The sequence below is a fragment of the Phlebotomus papatasi genome, chromosome 2 (genome assembly GCF_024763615.1).
Source record: "Phlebotomus papatasi isolate M1 chromosome 2, Ppap_2.1, whole genome shotgun sequence".
In the NCBI taxonomy this organism is placed as follows: domain Eukaryota; kingdom Metazoa; phylum Arthropoda; class Insecta; order Diptera; family Psychodidae; genus Phlebotomus; species Phlebotomus papatasi.
This window is the reverse complement of record NC_077223.1, coordinates 72,134,034-72,154,064: the sequence shown is the minus strand read 5'-3', so window position 1 is coordinate 72,154,064 and position 20,031 is coordinate 72,134,034. Positions and strand designations below refer to the sequence as shown.

Genomic DNA, 20,031 nt, shown 5'->3' with positions numbered 1-20,031 from the left:
ACTTTTTCGAACATTTTCGAAATGTCACTTCGACGTTTTTTAGACGAAATTTTTATTTACGATCTGTCGAGTATTTTTATTCTGCATTTTTGTGATTTTTTTAGAAAATAAAGTGATGAAATGAGTTTGTTGCGAAGCAGACATTATCAGGAAATTCTCAGACGACTCTATCATGGGCAGACATGCGTAGAGTAAGTAATATTTGATGAAAAATCACTGATGTAGATATGAAAGGTCATACCGAATACACTGTTAAAAATCATCTGTTAAATTTTTTACAAAGAAAATTAATCATATTTATTTATTTATTTTTTTATTTATTATTTAAGTGTTATTTGTAAATTCAAATTAAGTTGTAAGGGGGATGTGGAGCACATTGGATTGGGGTATCTTTGAAATATGGTTTTTATCTTATATTTTTAAGTAACGCGCCTAGTGATGTGTAAGGTCCTAATCCATATCTATTATTTATTTATTTATTTTTACCTGATGATAGGATTTTTTTTATTGATTGATGATTTGGTATTTTTGAATACATAGGTGAATGTATTTCGGATCTCAGAACATTTGATTTTGGTCAAAATAGGCCTGAAGGCCTAAGACCTTGGTAAGAGGGGTAGGTAAGGGGGGAAACAAAAAAATCTTATATTTTTAAACGGAATTGCATTTTCCCATGATATTTTTACTCAATAAATAAGAAGCTAAATTATATTATGATAGGCCTTATTTACTTTCAAAAAAAAATTAATTTGAATTGAGTAGGGGGGTGGGGCTTTTTTCGCATATTTCTAAAGGAAGCTGGGCTTTACTGTAATTTAATTTAGATCCAGAATGGTCCACTGAAAGACCCACGTGCAACGTCCCTCTAGTAATCTCATTCAATCCTGGCGACTCTTCATCAGCCCGCTCCAAAAACATAGCATAGGTCGCTGTCGAAAAATCCGTTCTATCGGAACTATCAGAAGCTCCTTGCAAGTTTTCGTAACAATCTTGCTTTTACGGGGATTCTATCAATCACCTGAAAGTACCGGGCATACCATGCATTTATCCCGCTTGGAGGTCAACATAAGAATTGAGATGAAGAGTCTATGTGTCGCATCACCCCTCATCCACCCCCCCCCCCGCAGAATTGACTTGTCTATCTAAATTACATTACGTTAAATTCCAGTAACCTGTAGAAATATGCGAAAAATCTTATATCAATGTAGTCCTATAGCTCAAAGTAGCTCTACCTCCCCCTACTTTTGAAATTGATCGTTTTTCTTCTATTTAAAGTAATTGAGGCTTATCATAATGTAATTTAGTTTCGCAATTATCGACCTTATTATAGCATGATAAATTTCAATTCCATTTAAAAATATGATGTGAGAAAGTCCTGTTTTAAAGGTGCCTCTTTTCCCCCTATTAAAAAAATAAATGTAAGTAAAGTTTATTCAGTTTGGAAGCATTGAAAGAATCGCGCTCGTATTACCTTTAAGAAAAAGTCTAGCGCAAAAGGAAATTGGATTAAAAAGTAAAACTTTCTGTACAACAAGCGTAATGGGAAAGCTGATTTAACTTATCCCTAGGGATCAAGAATTCTTTAATCCTGGTAGTAAGTTCCAATAAAATGAAGAGATAAGAGGTCTCCAGATTAGAGGTTTAGCCAGTTCCCTAAGGTCTCAAAATCTTAGTAGGGGAAAGTACCCATGCTTGATACCATTGGAAGCTTCGCAATGACAACATTTTTCCTATGTTTCTCAATAAACGTGACTCCGCAATATATTTTAAAAACTGGCCACTTTCACATAGTTTTTAAAATTGTGTTGCGATTAGTCACATATATAATGTGAAACATGGAAAATTTAGTCATTACGAAGCTTCCAATGGTATCAAGCATGGGCACTTTCCCCTAATTAATTTAATTGATTTTTCAGAATCTAATAGATCACATGCCATTAGTGATGTAATCCTAAGTCAAAATTTACCTAAAAATCTTGACTGATAAAAAACTATATAAGTTAAGCCATATGGCTAAGACTTAAGTCTGAAGTCCGATCTTCATGAAATGAAGTTCATGATCTCCCTGAAATGATCAGCTGGAAAACGATTGATCCGACTCTCAACAGAAGAATCATAGGCTGCACAGTATTTAATAAATGCTATTGTTGAATGCGTTGAAATTTTATTTCATGCAGTAAAAGATGGCACTTAAGCTAGACGAAAATAACCGATTCAATTCAATGTTTTTATTAAAAAATTTTGAATAAATTTTTGATATTGCTGCCTAGAGCTGGAAGTCATTCTACTTTCTCTCCAGTCCATTCCAAACTACATATTTGATTATAGATCCTAGAATAAGTGGAAATAATTTGCCAGAACTCGTTCTTTCAGATCTTCGTGAAAGAGTTCATATATTATGCAATTATCCCCATATGTATAAGTCTCTAGTTCTAGTTTGAAGTCTGCTTTACCATTTGCAGAAAATACGATTTATTAGTGATTGGAGGAGGAATTGTTGGAGCTGCATCAGCTCGAGAAATCCTCCAACGACATCCAAATTTGAAAGTGGCGCTTGCTGAGAAAGAGAATGCATTTGCACAACATCAGAGTGGTCACAACAGTGGAGTCATTCACGCTGGAATCTACTACAAACCTGGAACACTAAAGGCAAAACTCTGTGTTGAAGGATTAAAAATGTCATACAATTACTTTGATCAACGAGGAATACCATACAAGAAGTGTGGAAAATTGATAGTGGCCACAGATGAAAGTCAATTGAAAAGTTTAAATGATTTGTATGATAGAGGAATTGCAAACGGAGTACCTGATCTCCAAATGGTGGAGAGAGATAAAATTCAAGAGATTGAACCATACTGCCAAGGTGTTAAAGCACTCTGGTCTCCACATACAGGAATTGTAGACTGGCAATATGTTACTGAATGCTATGTACAGGATTTCATTAATTTTGGTGGAACGACCTTCACGAATTTCAATGTGGTGAAGATTGAGGAGTCACCAGACAACTCAGAATATCCCATCAGTGTTTACAGCAGATCTATGAAAAGGATTCTTACAAAATACGTCCTTACTTGTGGAGGTCTGCATTCAGATAAACTGGCGGAAATGACTGGTGGTTCAAAGTCTCCAAGAATTGTTCCATTTCGCGGAGAATATCTGCTGCTCTGTCCAGAAAAGCGTTACATGGTTCGAGGTAACATCTATCCAGTCCCAGATCCTCGTCTTCCCTTTTTAGGAGTACACTTCACTCCTCGAATGGATGGAAGTGTGTGGCTAGGTCCCAACGCAGTTTTGGCATTTAAACGCGAAGGCTATACATGGGGTGATATAAATCTTTTGGACCTCTTTGATGCACTGCTTTATCCTGGATTCCGGAAGCTTGCTTTGAAGTACATGGGTAGTGGAATTCAAGAGATGATGCGCTCAGCATTTATTGTTAAACAAGTGCGGGAGCTGCAGAAATTTATCCCTGATATCACGGAATTTGATGTAGAACGAGGCCCAGCAGGTGTTAGAGCGCAAGCGCTAGACACTGATGGGAATCTAGTAGATGATTTTGTATTTGATCGTGGGAGTGGAAAAAATGCCATCTCACAGAGAGTTTTACATTGCCGAAATGCCCCATCGCCTGGTGCCACCAGTTCATTGGCCATTGGAAAGGTCATTGCTGAGAAACTCAGGAAGGAATTCAATTTTTAGCAAGTATTTAAATAATGGAAAATTTATAAAAAGTTGATTTGAAAATGTAATTTGTTATACGTTATCATTGATATACGATTTATAAATTTATTAAATTTTTTTTTATGTTATTACAAATAAAAACATTAAAAAAACATGACTGTTGTTTTATCTATTTTTTAAAATTTTATACTTATTGTTTATTTGTATAAAGTCATGTTAAATAATAAAAGGCGAAAACTCTTATATTTTGTGTCTTCTATTTTTATTTACAAATACGAGTTATTAATAAAGAAGGGGTGGCAAAGCGTCCCAGGCTTTGCGAAATGTTAGAACTCGTGACTTAGATGCTACACTCAAAAGTATCAAAAGTATGGTTTCGGAGGAGTGGGGGAGAATGAGGGGCATGTTAACGATCCTTGGGTCGACTTATGGGGGTCCCCGAAGGTCCCAAGTTGCTATCTCTTACCGTTTGGCCTCTAGAGAGCTGGCGACAGCCGGACGGACAGATGGACAAACATCGTGACGACATTTCTCAAAAATCGTCTGAAACATGAAGATTTGTTGACAAAAGTGGTCGCCGGGAGATGGAAGGTGGAAATTTTGCGGGTGAAAAAATCGAGGGATTATACTGCTCTCTCCATGGAGTTCGAGCAGTAATATTAGGTGAGATTCTTAACACTTAAAAACCCGAGCCAAAAAATCACGTAAAATGCCAGCGCTGATCAACAAAAAAGCATTTTTTTCAATACTTTTTCGTTCCGTACGAATTCTACAGCAGTTCTAGGACTCATAAATTAATTTGCCATTAAATATTTTCTCATTTTCTTGTCATTTTTATATAAATTTTCTGAAAATTGACAAAAAATGCCAAGGTGAATTTTTACTGATTTTTGTAGCAAAAAAGTCAATTTCTATTGCTTTTCCTTTTACCTAGCACTTTGACAAGGATTTCAGGACTCATATCAATATATTTTTCTATAAGATTTTCAAATTCTATATATAGTTTGCGCTTTTTTTTAAGAGAGAAATTCCAATATGAATTCGAAAAAGAAAAACAAGGCATAAATTGAATTTTCACCTTATTTTTTTACAGTACCACTTTACAACAATTCTAGGTCTTATATTACTTAATTTTTAATAATTAATTTAACATTTCCGAGTAATTTTTATGATTTTTTCGAATCGTGCCAAAAACTCAAAAAATGTTAAATTTTTTTAGGTTATGTAGTTATACATATTCAAATGTCCATTTCGGATGCCAACTCCATATAAAAAAAGGTGTCATTTTACGCCCGTTTTTTAGTTTTTCTCCTATTTTTTTTTTAAATAATAGAAAAGTTATTAACTATTTTTTCCACTAAACGAAAGCTAATTCAATTCTCTACACATTCGTGTTATCACTTTAGCATAATATTGAATAGAATTCCTAATGTGAAGCTCTAAACTTAAAATTGGAGTAAAATGCCACTTTGGGTTTTAAACTTTAAAGTGTTAATAAGGTTAATAATCTTACCAACTATTTAATTTCTTTTTACAATTGAAACAATTTCCAAGTTAGGGGGTCCGTGGTGCAATTGGTAAGAGCGTTCGTCTCTGGGCGGTGTAACCTCCGGCTCGACTGTCACAGTTGTGAGTTCGAGTCCCGCCCGGTGCAAATGATTGAAGCGTCGTCTGAATGAACATTATTCACGAAACATTGTAATCTGAATAATAAACTTGTAAACTGAACAATGTACAAAATGGCAATAAAAGCCCGATGACATCGAAATAAATAAAATAATAATAAAAAAAATTCCAAGTTCAGACAAATAGGAAATTTCTACTAAAAAAATTAAAATGGCAAAAAATGTACATAAAACAATCAATAAAAAAAATAAAACTATTTTTTATTAAATTGTATTTCAAAAATTTAATGCAGATTTGTAATCCATAGAAAAGGAATTCTTAATTTCAAAAGATTATTGCTAAGTAGCCTTAATGATTTTTTCAATTATTTTTTTTTTATGTTTGTACGAGCGCTGTGTAAATTTACAAAAATTGCAATTTGAGATTTGAGTAAACAAAATACGTTATTACGAATTCAAATTTTTCGAAGTTTACATAACCTCACATTCTTGGTGAAAGTGTGTCAAGTTTTTTGTGTAAACATTGGCGTGAAAAATGAAAATTTCCGGCTAAAAATACTCCCAGGAATCATGACAGACACAGCCGAGGTGACAACGGAGGGGAGCAATGACCGATCATTCAAAATAAAAGGTACGACTGAGTGTTATCTTGCGCTATCAGTGCCAAAGAGTATCTTATTGCAGCTGGTGTGTTTCTTACAACGGTGGCGGGTGTCTCAGTTCTTGCCGGATTCAGTCGGACAATAATGACTGCCAAGAGGAAAGATCCAGCTGTCTTTGAGACAGCTAAAGCGGGTAATGTTGCCCTGTTGGAGGGTGGAAGCAAGCTAGCATTCCGAGCTCTGGGCTGGGGTACTCTGTACTCAGTTGTGGGTGTTGGAGCCTTCTGCTACGGCTGCTGGAAACTATCCGGAGCATCAAATGTAGGTTACAAAGTGCATGGAATATTCCTCTTGCAGTTTTAGTCTAAAAATAGCTCTCTCTCTTTGTTGTCTCTCACACAGATGGATGAATTCAAAATGAAAGTCAAAGGGACTTTCCCGCAAGTGCCAAGAAATGATCCACCAAAGAGCCGAACGGACTTTGACGGCCTCACCGATCTCCTCAAATACCTATCGACGTGGGGTAGGGAGTGAAAAATCAAATGATTCGGTATCATCATCCAATTATTATTAGGTACTTAGATTAATAGACAATTTGCAATAAAAATAGACACAATCTCAGGGTAGCAATTATTTGGCGTCTGTTGCATCAGTTAGAAGGTCTCCCAAGCCATCTTTCAGAAGATGATCCAATCTGCAAGAAAGTAATCCATCTCTTTGAAAAAAAAATCCAATACACTTTCCCTCTAAAAACTTACGCAGAAATCAGTGATTGATTGTCTTCCAAAAGAGTTTTTGTATCCGGATTCTCGCCGAAGCACAAATGCGAAGATGAAATGCTTCCCAGGGAATCAACAATAGAATCCCCCATTTTTGCCTCAGTAGTAGATCCTCCACTTGATCCCTTACCCTCGCCACTTTCCACTTTAAGACTCTGCAGCATGCTCTCCAAATCAGGAATATTGTCACTTATTCTGCGATTCTCCGCATTCCCAAACAAATTCCAGATGTTCTCCTGATGATCAAAGTTCATCTTCACCACGTCCCGCTGGTAGATGGAAGCTTGAGAAGCTGCCTTGTCCACAGCTTTTTGGATCTCTTCCATTTCCAGCTGAATTCCCAGCACAAACTCCTGGTACTTGCTAAAGTCCCGATTGCGCAGAATATTATCACGATCCTTGAGACACTTGTAAACAATCCTGAGCATATCCTTGTGAGACTCCTCAGTGATCCTCTTCTCGATGATATCATAGCGAATTTTGTCGTAATATTTGTCCAACATACTCCTAGAAATCCAAGACATTATTTTTTTTTAATCTTTTTTAATCTATTTTATTTTTTTTTATTTTTTTAATCTTTTTTATTTTTTAATCTAGAGTTGAAGGTCTATAGAAAATTATAGATTAAAGATAAGATTAATTTTAAGAAAACACAATTTTCACAAGATATTTCCTTTTTAGGGTAAATGTCCTAATTCAAAATCATTTCCAGACGCTTTAACTTTGACAGACGATTCAACACATTAAATTCATAATTTTTCTGAAGAGAATTACATAAACTTGCTCCTGGACTCTTCTAAAATGCTACTGTTTAGTAAAAATTCTTTAGATATAATTTGAAAACTTCTTAAATACAAGAAAAATACGCGAGAGTAAAATGCTTCTATTGGAAACAAATTAATCCAAATGGAGACAAGGGAAAGTTTCTAATTGGAGACAAACAGTGTAAGTGAAACCGCGACGAAAGGCTTCCAAAACCTTTTTGAGTTGCTCTTGGGTGCAGGATTTGTTCTTATTCCTGATCTTTTCTCCTTTCCCATCTACAGTAGAGTCTCTTAAATTCGAACGCTCGGGGGGTATTTTTGACATTCGAACGATTTTTTCAAAACTAACGAAATTTATGTGAGATTAAATTCTACTTTGAAACAAATTCCCGTACTTTCTCACAAATCTTAAGGGATAACATACTTCTTTTTCATTTTATACGGTCATAATGTCTGTAAACATTCAGGAAGAAGCACATAAATATGATTTTCATTCATCCAGAATACGAATTTTTTAAAATAACCCCACAATTGACATTTTGTATTCTAACGTCGTTCGAATTTAAGAGATTCAGATTTGAGAGACTCTACTGTAAAACAATTAGAAAATCTCTCCAAAAAATCATATTTCCGGGGTTTTCTATTGAAGCATTTGCAGACACTTCATAAAACTCCTTTTTGTTCACGAAATAGGTAATTATTTCATTTGAAAACTTCACGTACCGTTAACAATAAAAATTAGCACTTAATTTGTCTAAAATTATCCAGAAATGTAGGATTGACCGTGGGATGGAGCCACTGTCGAGAAAAGCTCCAGCTCCACCATTTTGAATTATGTAATCAGTCTAACTCTGAGTTCCGTTGAGCTCCCATTATATAATTATTCTTGAAATAAATTTTGTTCATTAATTAAACTTCAAGGCTGCTTATTACACCTCAAACCTTATAAAAATTTCCTTTATGGTGTCAGAGGGTGGGATTTGGGTGAAATAAGCATCTGCGAAAAGTTATTAGTGAGAAAAATGAACAATTCTGAAGTGAGTGACCACGAAGACGACACAGTGGTTTTGAGTGGACTGGGAGATGCGACGAATAAAGCGCAGATGACGATGGAAGAGCGCTTTACCTTAGAGGGGCTCAGATACGAGGCTGAGCAGCGAGGATTGAGCACTAAGGGCACGAAGAAAGACCTTGTAGCCAGAATCCTGCTGCACGACGAAATGGCGGCGGAAAGCAAAATGGCAGACGGCCAAGAAGCGGCGGCGGCGACAAGCAAAATGGCAGACGGCCAAGAGGCTTCAACCGCGGCTAAGATGTCGCCAAAGAAGACGAAGAGCTCCCCGGACGTGAGCTCTACCGATGATGATGATGCTGATGATGGGTGGAGCGGACGTAGCTCTCCCCAAAATCGACGAAAGTCAACCCCACAGATGCGTAGAGGACATCGCAGAATGCCATTCAATGAGTTGGAATCTGGCATACTGAGGTTTACTGGCAGTGATGGCGAGGATGTCTCGCAATGGATGCAAGAATTCGAAGTGCTGGTAGACAGTGATGGTTTGGATGATCTGGAGAAATTCCTCTTCCTCAAGAGATGCCTTGGAGGGTTGGCAAAAGATTATATTGACGGACAATCGGGCATAACCTCTTTCCGGACGTTGAAGAAAATACTTGTCAAGAAGTATTCGAAGAAAGCGAGTGTCTCTGTAGTTCTGCGCGAATTGCAGGCCCGGAAGAGAAAGCCTGAGGAATCGATGATCAAATTTCAGTATGAAATGATGAAAATTGCGAGGAAGTGTAAACACACACTTGACGAAGATGAAATTTGCGAGATGATAGTGGAAAATTTGGGCGTAAGTGAGGTTATGAAAGAATCTCTTTACGGTGCCCAGACCCTTGACCAACTGGAAGACAAATTGACTCGCCTAGAGAGAAGATTGGAGCGCAAGAAGATGGTAGAGAAGCCCGAGAGTGACAATAAGAAGAAATCGGATAAGATGCGAGATCCGAAGGTGAAAATTTGTTACAATTGTGGCGAGGATACTCATCTTTCCTCGGCGTGTCCATCCAAAGAGAAAGGCAGGAAATGTTTTGATTGTGAGCAGTTCGGTCACGTGAGGGGTGAATGTCCACAAAAAGGAGCCAAATCCAAGAAGAAATCCAAGAGCAATGCAGTGGCTCAAGTGAATGTTGTGAGTGTAGTAGAGCCTCCACCAAATTTGCTCCAAATCATGGTTGGTGAGAAGTCAATTGTTGCTTTGATTGACACTGGAAGTGATCTGTGTTTGATGAAAAAATCGTTGGCTGAGAGCATTCCTGCGGAAATACTGCCCTCAGAGAAGAGATACAGAGGAATTGATACAGTAAGGACTGTGCTTGGAGAATTGTCTGTGGAAATTCGAATTCAGGGTCGAGAATTTTGTGCTCTTTTCCACGTTGTGTCTGATGATGTCCTGACCAAGACTCCCGTGTTAATTGGGATGAACTTTTTGACGACTGTCAATTATGCCATAACCCCTAATGGGATCACGATTGAACCCCAGAAGTGTGAAGTAGAGACACAGACTGAAGAGGATGCGAATTGGATTCTCCAAATTGATGAAATTACCAGTCAAACTGTGGATGTTCCTTCTGCCTACAAAAATGAAGTGATTGATCTTATTGATGCATACAAACCAGCTGAGATTCCAGAGACGGATAATGTGATGAAGATCCAACTATCAGATGATGTGCCCGTGTTCAGGAGGCCAAGACGTCTAGCCCCGCTAGAGAAACGTGTTGTTGATGACCAGATTGAGAAGTGGCTTCAGGAAGGTGTCATTCGACCATCAAAAAGTGCTTATGCAAGTCCAGTGGTAGTGGTGAAAAAGAAAACTGGTGAATACCGAGTGTGTATTGACTATCGCGAAGTGAATAAAAAAGTACAAAGAGATCGATATCCGATGCCATTTATTCAAGATTTCCTGGACGATCTTTCTGGTGCGCGAGTGTATACAACTCTGGACCTCAGAAATTCTTATTTCCATGTCCGGATTGACGAAAGTGCAAAGCCAATTACAGCATTTGTGACGTACAATGGACAGTTTGAATTTAATAGAGCTCCATTTGGCTTGTGCTTGAGCGGTAGTGCATTTTGTCGTTTTATCAACACGGCATTGGACGAGCTGATTCGTAAAAAAGTTGTTTTTGTGTTTGTGGACGATTTGATTATACCGTCCAAAGATGAACAGGAGGGTATCGAGAGATTGAAAATGATTTTAGAAGTTGCCGAAAGAAATGGGTTTGAGTTCAGATGGGACAAATGCAGCTTTCTGCAGAGAGAAGTCGAGTATCTTGGATATCTCATCAGTGGTGGGAATGTGCAGCCATCACGAAGCAAGGTGGATAAACTTTTGAGATTCCCACAGCCGAAGACGACTGAAGAGCTGCAACGATTTTACGGATTGGCGAGTTATTTCCGTAAATTCGTCCCGGACTTTGCTGAAATTTCCCGCCCATTGAGTCTGATGTTAAAAAAGGGAAGTACTGTTTGTTTTGATGAAGTGGCAGTTAGTGCATTTAATCGTATTAAAGCTGCACTATCTTCCTCTCCAGTGTTGAAGCTGTATAACCCTGATGACGAGACTGAAGTGCATACGGACGCCAGCAAGACAGCCATAGCAGCAGTGTTGATGCAGAAAAACCCAGAAGACCAGAAGATGCATCCCTGCTACTATTATAGTCGCGTGACGACCGCAGCCGAGAAGAATTACACATCATTTGAGCTTGAGTGTCTGGCTGTTGTCACTGCTGTTGAAGAATTTCGTGTCTACCTGTTAGGCATTGAGTTCAAGATTGTCACCGATTGTAACGCATTGAAGTTGGCTCTAAACAAGACGGAAATGAGTTCAAGGGTTGCCAGATGGGCTGTCAAATTGGCAGAATTCAGCTATAAAATCGAACATCGAACAGCAGAAAGAATGAGACATGTCGACGCTCTTTCTCGAGTCATGAAGGTGGACGCTGTTGTTAGTTCCAAGATTAAAGCTGCTCAGATGGAAGACGAGAATATTCAGAAGTTGAAGAAAGCCGTTGAGAATCGTGAAAATCAAGATTACGTCGTATCTGACAATGTGCTGTTCAAGGTGGATGGCAACGAGAAGAAATTGGTTATTCCAAACAGCATGGAAGGTTCACTGATCCGAAAGATGCACGAGAGAGGACATTTTGGAGTCAAAAAAGTTATGGAGCTGTTGAAACCGGATTGTTATATCCCATCAATGGAGGAGAAGATTCGTCTGTGCATTTCCAATTGTGTTCCGTGCATCGTGGCTGAAAAGAAACGAGGAAAGCAAGAAGGAAAACTGCAACCGTTAGAAAAAGGAGATGTTCCACTCGACACGATTCACATGGATCATTTGGGACCTCTTCCTTCAACCAGATGGCAGTATAATTACGTGTTGACGATGATAGATGCATTCACCAAATTCGTTTGGATATTTGCTGTAAAGTCAACCACAAGTGAGGAGACGTTGAAAAAATTGGAAAGTGTGACAGCAATGTTTGGGAATCCTAGAAGGATCATTACTGATCGAGGGACTGCTTTCACGGCACAGAAGTTCGAGAAGCATTGCGAGGAGAATAAAATCGAGCTTCACCACATTGCAACAGGTGTTCCAAGAGGAAACGGCCAAGTTGAACGCATCCATCGAGTCATCATTCCGATGATTACAAAGCTTGCAATAGAGAAACCGGAGGAGTGGTACAAGCACGTACCAAGAGTGCAAAAACATCTGAATCAGACGTATCACAGAAGTATTGATTGTTCCCCGTTCGAGTTGATGATCGGCGTGAAGATGAGAGATCCGGCTGATATTCATCTCACGAGTATCTTGGAAGAAGAATTTCGAATTGAATTTGTTGAGTCACGAGATGAGATGAGGAGGCACGCCAAACAGCAGATTTTGAAGGTGCAAGCCGAAAACAAACGTACCTACGACAAAAGACGGAAACCTCCAAGGAAGTATCACGTTGGTGACCTTGTGGCCATTGAGAAGACACAGTTTGGGACTGGTCAAAAAGTTAAACCAAAATTCTTGGGTCCATATGAAGTATCAGAAGAATTGAATTGGGACCGTTACAAGGTGAAGAAGTTGAGCAAGGATGATGAAGGGCCGAATGTTACAACTACGGTTGTGGATCTGATGAAGCCATGGGAAGAGATTTGCGACACAGCAAGCTGTGCCGGTCAAGGAAAGGCCGTGTAGGATTGACCGTGGGATGGAGCCACTGTCGAGAAAAGCTCCAGCTCCACCATTTTGAATTATGTAATCAGTCTAACTCTGAGTTCCGTTGAGCTCCCATTATATAATTATTCTTGAAATAAATTTTGTTCATTAATTAAACTTCAAGGCTGCTTATTACACCTCAAACCTTATAAAAATTTCCTTTAGAAATATGACATAAATGTTAAACAAAACGAATAAACAACAGTCACTTTATTATGTTTTTCATTGGAAAACATGGTCGATCTATGAAAAATTCAATGGTGAAAAGGACTCATAGGGTAGATGCTGGTAATACCAAAACGCTCCTAATATCGATCAAGCGATGCTTATAATATCGACTTCTCTTCCAATTGATGAATAAAAAAATAATTTTTCTACATTAACTTTAATTACAGTAGACTCTCGCTTATCTGTGGACTCTTTTTCCGGGTGACATAAAAAAATCTGTGAGGCAGTTGAATTTTCAAAATTTTGATGACACATTGAGCCCATTTTGGGTTTTTTTTTTGTTAAGCAAATGTGCTCTATCTACTGTAATTCTTACTCACTGTAACTTTTTTGGACAGTACGCATATTTAGAGAGACTGTCGGATTCAGTCAGGTCAGGATTCACTCCATAAATTTTCAAAGTAAACAAAAAAAAATCGTTGGATTTCAAACAATTTAATGGGTATCACTCTCAAAATCCGTATGACATTTTGGTCCCGCTCTCACGGATAAGCGAGAGTCTACTGTATTATACGATTGTTTGACTATTTTATGTTTCACGATGTCAAATTAAAAAAAATCACAATTTTTCTTGTAATATTGCACAAGAAAAGTGATTTTTAAAAATGTGTGCACAAAATTACAATAGTAGCCATTCCAAAAAGTTCACTTTGCTGTCATTTGTCCTAAAGCAGCGAAAGTAAAACATACATGTAAGCTATATAGTGATTTGTAAGACTCCGTGTAAGCCTTAGTTTTCAACGAAATGTAAGCCATACGAAAGCTTTACAAGTGTATTGCTTTCAAAATGACTAACATGTATGGTATATGAAAGCGTACATTATCATGTAAAGAATAAGTCACAGTGTAAGGCTTTCTTTCAATGAACATGTAAATAATACAAAGGCTTTACCATGTATTGCTTTTGTAATATTAACATGTAAGGTATATGAAAGGGTACACCATCATGTAAGGCTTAAGTAAAGTAAGGTGGAAAGCTTTCTTACTTAAACTATCCTAAAGCATTACCAAGTTTTGCTTTCATAAAATTTAGAAATAAGGTATATCGAAGTTTATACTGTCATGTAAGGTATAAGTACAGCAGGGTGTAAGTCTTTTCCTTGTTCGACAATAAATCATTATGCAAGTTTTACTATATATTGTTTGCAAAATAATCAACATGTAAATTTTATGAAGGATACATTATCATGTGAGACATAAGTATGCCTTACGAATGGCTTACTAGAAATTTTCACTTTAAGAATATAATTCATGCGAGCTACACCGAAGTCCTGCTATAAAGATTCAGTTGCATTATTTTATTTCTATTCATCAATGGGGTTTACAGTAGACTCTCGCAAATTCGGCTCTTTTAAGATCGGGCTACTTTTTAATTCGGGCAGCGGTCACATTTGAAAAAAAGTTTGTTGTAATTTTTCAAGCTTGATTATGATTATCAAATGAATCAAATATGCTCAAATTTGGCATGGTTTGTCTTAGTTTTGATGTGATTTTGCCTTATTAAGGGATTTTCATGCAATTTACGTTATATATGAGTGTGTAAACTCAATATCTATATTCACATGAATAAAAAATCGTTGCATTTCAAAAACTTTGTCGCCCGAATTTCTTTCTAATTCGTCTGATATTTCGGTCCCATAAGCCCGAATTTGAGAGAGTCTACTGTATTTTAACTAAAACCTACTTTTAAGATGAATGATTATAAATATGATTTTTATGATCATATTCTAGAGTGACTTTTCTAATGAGAGTCACTTCAAGTTTTGATACGAATGCTTTTCATGAAAAGCGTTCGTCGGTCTTACATTTAAGGCTTACTTAGGTAACAAAAAAGTAGTTTTACAATGTTAAACGTAAGGCTTACCTAGAACATTTTTTGCCTTCTGGGATGCTGTACATGAACGCATTTCTTATGGTTTACACATATTTATTACTATAGTTTTACAGAATTTGCTTACAAATGCTTTACATGTGTATTTATGCAAGGCATCCTTAAAAGTCATAAAAATGCATCAATAGCTTTCCTATGCCTTACAAGTAATGCTTACGTAGGTGACAAAAGTGTGGTTATACCGTGTTAAACCTCCATAAGCGATAGTGATTAGTAAGGCTTACATGCACTAACATGTAAAGCTTATGTAAGGCATCTTTTCGCTGCTGGGAAGCAAATACAGTTAAACTTGAAAAATGTCAACAAACTTTTTTCAAATTTAACTGCTGCCTGAATTAAAAAGTAGCCCGATCTTGTAAGAGCCGAATTAGCGAGAGTCTACTGTAACGGAAAAATTGCAATTTCAAAATGAGTGGCAAAAAGTGGGGCACTGGCGGGAAGTGGTGATTCCACCCTGGTCGATTTTTTTCGTGAGTCTGTCACTGGTGACCAACTCACCAAAATTAGAGATAATTTACCCCCAGGACAATTGATATTCGAATTTCTGTCGGGAATGGATTTTTAGTTACTTTAGTCTTTCAATTACTTTGAAAAAATCGCCCGACAGAGATGGGAATACATTTTGTTGTTCTTTTCAATATTCGCAAAAATTCATGCAAAAATTTTACTCAAAATGACGGACGGAAAATTCTACATCCCGTCGAATTTGTTAAAATTGGCTTTCATCCTCTTTTCTGATTTGAATTCTGGTTGCCAATGTGTTTTCTTGGATAGTTACTCTATCTAAATCAATAGAGTTTGTAATGAATTAATGAACAGAATTTAAATTCAGTGACCGTTAAGACGCGTGTTTGACGGCGGATCACCGCGCCCACATAATGAATAAAATTTTTTTCTTTTCAAAAAAATCATCTATTAATCTGTAGGAAACTAATCCCAAAGTATGAATATTCGATCTCAAGTATTTCTGATACATTGACTGAATGGGTTAAAAAAAAATGTGCAAAAGAAAACTAAAATCAAACTTACGAGGAGCTAACCTTAAAATTTAAAAAATTTAAAAAATAGTCTGAAAAAAACAAAATTATTTTATTTCTTCAGCATCAACTAGAAAATAATTGAAATGACTAGGCGACTAGGCTTATCGGCTGAAAAGTTGATAAGATTAAATAAAACCCTTATGCAATTTTTATCTCTAATCTATAAAATTATCATTTCTGTACGTGCAAGAGATTGCAAAAAAAATATCACTTACGCATTGAAAATGTCTTCGGTTCCTTCGAAGATTTTATTCTTTACCGCTTCCCTACTCCTCTTGAGCACGGAATCGTACCTGATCCAGATTTTCCGTGCAGCTTCAATCAGTTTATTGGCATTCCCGAGCATCCTGTCATAGGACTCTTGCCAGGAAATGAAAGAAGCACTCAACACTGAAATCATTTCTCTCTCCAGCAATTTTTCTTTTGTGTGACTGAGAGAGTTCTCGTGCATCTTGAGGAGTCCTTTGAGTTCGAAAGCACCCTCGATCATCTGACTGAGATTGGGCTTGAACTTGGTGATCTGGTCATTGAGCCAGAGAGCAAAGTTATAGATTCCGTTGATGGTTGTGCTGTAGAGGAGTTGTTCATTCCTCACGAAGTAATAAGAATTGCTGGCAAAGCGCTTAAGAACTTGGACCTTCAGCTTGGTTTTGGGCATTTCAAAGACCCCAATGAAGGAGTCTGGAATCTTGGGCTTGACATCGCTATCCAGGATACTGCCCTTCTTCATCACAAAGAGCATTGGGTCCTTGTAGTCCTCCTTGATGAAAAGTTGGGTTAGTTTTGTGTCCTCCTGAATATTCTGGAGACTCTGACTGATCGGAAGGATAAAATCGAGGCTTTCCGGAAGGATTTTCGTGCTGTTAGAAACCCAAAGTCGCAAATCTGCCACAGTGTTCTGGGAATTGATCTCATAGCTTAGGAATTCGTACGTGAAGAGTGAGAAGACGGTTAGAATCTTCTTCTCCAGGATGTCATCGAGCATCGTAAATATCTTCAGGACCTGTACTGGGCCAGGTTTCACTTCAACCAGGGATTCTTCGTCGACTTCCACAGGAAGATTTTCTGCAAATTTAACTGATTTCCCTTTCTGCGATTTCTCACTCTCGTTCCCTGAAGCTTCGGGAATCTCAAAAACAAAACCTCTCTGCTTGGGATTCCATTCCAGAGCCAGCCGGAGCCACTGTTCGAGGTTTTTCTTGAAGCACGAGCTCACTTGATTTTCCGGAAAGATTTCTGACCGATAGGTGACATTTCCCTCCTGATCCTCGACAATACAGAGATGTTCTGATCGCTTCTGCTTCACTCTCAGCATCCACTGAGCCATTGAGGCATTTGGTAAGAAGGGACGACATCCGCAGACAATCTCAAAGGCAATCAATCCCATGGACCAGTAATCCACCGTGCAACTGTATTTATCGCTGTGCAGCAACTCTGGCGCCAGATATTCCATAGTCCCCACGAGACTGGCCTGAAGGCTTTGTCTGTCCAACATCTTGGCATATCCAAGGTCCGTCAACTTGTAAATAATCTTGTTGTTCTCCCTCTTGAGGACAATATTCTCAGGCTTTATGTCCCTGTGTGTTATCTTCTGATCATGCAGATACGATATTGCTTTTCTCAGTGCAGCCAGAATCTCCCGCACTTCACCCTCCGGTAACCCACTACAGTTAATTTTCCTGGTCAAAACTCGCCTAAGATCCCCCTCCTCACAGTACTCCATCACCAGTACCGGCAATTTTGAAGGATTATTCTTAAGAAGTCCCTCCTGAAACTCCTGCGACACCGCTATCGTCTTCACAATATTATCACACTTGATGCTAGTGGTCATCAGTTTCACCTCATACTCCCATCGGTCCTTCTGGCGCTCCGAAATGGAGTCATTTGTGGTCAGGAGGCTGCATTTCTTGACAGCTAACGAGGAAGTTTAAAAATAGATCATTGCCGCATCATCGATCATTACACCCAACACCCACAGCTAGTTTTAATAATTTTCCACTTCTCAGATTGATAACCGAGTGGATGAATCAATATTTTGCTAGAAAAAAAGGAACAATTTCTGATAAGAATCTTACCGACTGCTTCTTTGGTCTTTTTGTTGCGCCATAGAGTCACAAATCCGAATCCTCCACTGCCCAATTTTGTCTCACACACCCAATCCCCAATGAAGGGTGGTTCCTCGGTTAAAGGAAGAAAGTTCTGAGGCATCTTTCAAGTGGAATTTAACTAAAAAGACAAGTTTTCAGGAAGATTTCTTGATTCACACAAAAGGAATTTTTTCACAAAATCAAAACACTGGAAAACCCAACAAAAAGTGAATCGCACGGAGAGGAATAATATTGGACATTTCCGTGGATTTTTTATAATCTTCCCTGGAAGCACTAAAAATCTACACTGAGGAAAAAACGGGGGTGTGCGGTGATTAACTTTTTTTTCTCAATACAGTAGACTCTTCGATATCCAGCACTTCGATATCCGGGTGACAGCTGCCAAACACTGGCGGTTGATATATTCAAAATTATTTTCACTAAACATGAAGTTTGTCCAGAGTGAATTAAAGTATTATTAACATTGTATCGAAGTTTTTAATACATAATTGTGATAAAAAATGAAACATAAGCACACCATGAAGAAAATTCTCTTTTTCTTTGTCAGACAGAAAATAAATTGACACTGCACAAAATAGAAAAACCGTTGATCATTCAAAAAACCTAAATGTCATTTTGTCCCCCAGTCAGCCGGATATCGAAGAGTCTACTGTACTTTTTCTGTGTCGATCAGTCGAATGGTGAACTTTAAAGTGCAATCTGTGATCCAAGTCCAAAAAAGTGTAACCATTTCCCGCCTGTACGTGATTTTCCCAACAAAATTCGATACCTGATGAAGAGGACATTCATCCTCGAAACGTCGTAAAGAATAAAATTGCTTAAGTCAAGAAAGGTCTAGTGTTTCCGTCAATTCTTGCTACACCCCATCGGACCGAAATTCTTCACACTTTTCTCAATACTTTAACACTTTTTAGGTGTAAAAATATCGTCTCCTCAAAATGAAACTGTCCTAAGTGCATATTAATTTGTATCAGCATTTATTGCTAATGACGCATGTAGAAGTAAATTTGAATTCACCTAATCCACCTCAATAGGATGCCTATTGTTCTCCATTTCAAGAACCTCTTACCAAATCCTCTTCCTATTTTATGTAAGGGAAATGTCAGAAGAAGTCCGGAAACTTTGTAGAGCATTATTTAAAGTGAGTTGATTTCGATACTCCAAGTTAGCGCGGATTCGCACATTCCATGGCCTCTCCGGGAGCCTTTTAAAGCTTTTCTCGCTACATCTCGTTCGTAGAGATAATGCTGCTTTGTTTCTCCAGACATTTATATAACCTAGTCATAGTCATCATAAAAAATAAAACTTCACGAAATTTCGAAAAGAAACACCTGTCCAAAATAAGAAGTATCATCTTACTGATGAATTTCTGAGAAATTGCCCATTTTTCACACGAAAAACGCAATGCACGAGGTAAATCTTCAGGTCAAATGAACGAATCACCATTAACGTGAGTCAACACAATATATTCAATGAATAATATCACTAAAAACACGTGTCAAAATTGTTAGTACTTTACCAGCACCACAGCTAATAAAACTGAAGTAAAACGAAGTTCTATCATATTTCTCGTAAGTAATTGCTCGCGCATAGTAAGTTTCAACTGTTTCAACAAAGCCGTTTTAACTCAAATCACATTCAAAATTTAACGAATATGTAGTGTTAAAATCTTCCAAAAAGAACAAATACTTAGATAGAATGCATTATTTATTAAATATTGGAATTATTATTATTATTATTATTATTTATCGTGTCGGAATACTTGTTACAATGTAATCATGTTATATTGCTGTTGTTGTATCCCGTGTTGGAAGAATCCGCCAAGTCCATGTGTAGACCGCCCAGGAGCGCCTTCCCCGTGATGTGGAAGCTTCTTCCATGCTCCCAGAGTTTTTTGGGCAGAAGCGGTACATTTTTATTACGTTATATCACAGTGAAAATGTCTTTTTCTTAACATTCAGATCTTTGCACCGGGCGGGACTCGAACTCACAACTGTGAGAGTCGAGCCAGAGATCTCATCCGCCCAAGAACCAACGGTCTTGCCT

General features: G+C 37.8%; 3 protein-coding genes across 3 annotated transcripts; 2 read left to right on the top strand and 1 right to left on the bottom strand.

Moving 5' to 3' along the window:
* Positions 1 to 13: 13 nt before the first annotated feature.
* Positions 14 to 3,924, top strand: LOC129804288 (L-2-hydroxyglutarate dehydrogenase, mitochondrial). The gene is made up of 2 exons (XM_055851443.1): positions 14 to 191; positions 2,463 to 3,924. Exons 1-2 carry the CDS (start codon positions 121 to 123, stop codon positions 3,697 to 3,699), a joined length of 1,308 nt encoding a protein of 435 aa, XP_055707418.1. The 5' UTR covers positions 14 to 120; the 3' UTR covers positions 3,700 to 3,924.
* A 1,846-nt stretch (positions 3,925 to 5,770) lies between these two features.
* On the top strand, positions 5,771 to 6,529 carry LOC129804286 (transmembrane protein 242). The gene is made up of 3 exons (XM_055851440.1): positions 5,771 to 5,937; positions 5,991 to 6,229; positions 6,311 to 6,529. The coding sequence occupies exons 1-3, from the start codon at positions 5,877 to 5,879 to the stop codon at positions 6,440 to 6,442; spliced, it is 432 nt and encodes a 143-aa protein (XP_055707415.1). The 5' UTR covers positions 5,771 to 5,876; the 3' UTR covers positions 6,443 to 6,529.
* Positions 6,455 to 18,260, bottom strand: LOC129804285 (inhibitor of nuclear factor kappa-B kinase subunit beta). Its single transcript, XM_055851439.1, has 4 exons — positions 17,953 to 18,260; positions 16,093 to 17,791; positions 6,667 to 7,194; positions 6,455 to 6,602 (listed from the first exon to the last, which is right to left on the bottom strand). Exons 1-4 carry the CDS (start codon positions 18,083 to 18,085, stop codon positions 6,539 to 6,541), a joined length of 2,424 nt encoding a protein of 807 aa, XP_055707414.1. The 5' UTR covers positions 18,086 to 18,260; the 3' UTR covers positions 6,455 to 6,538.
* Positions 18,261 to 20,031: the final 1,771 nt, after the last annotated feature.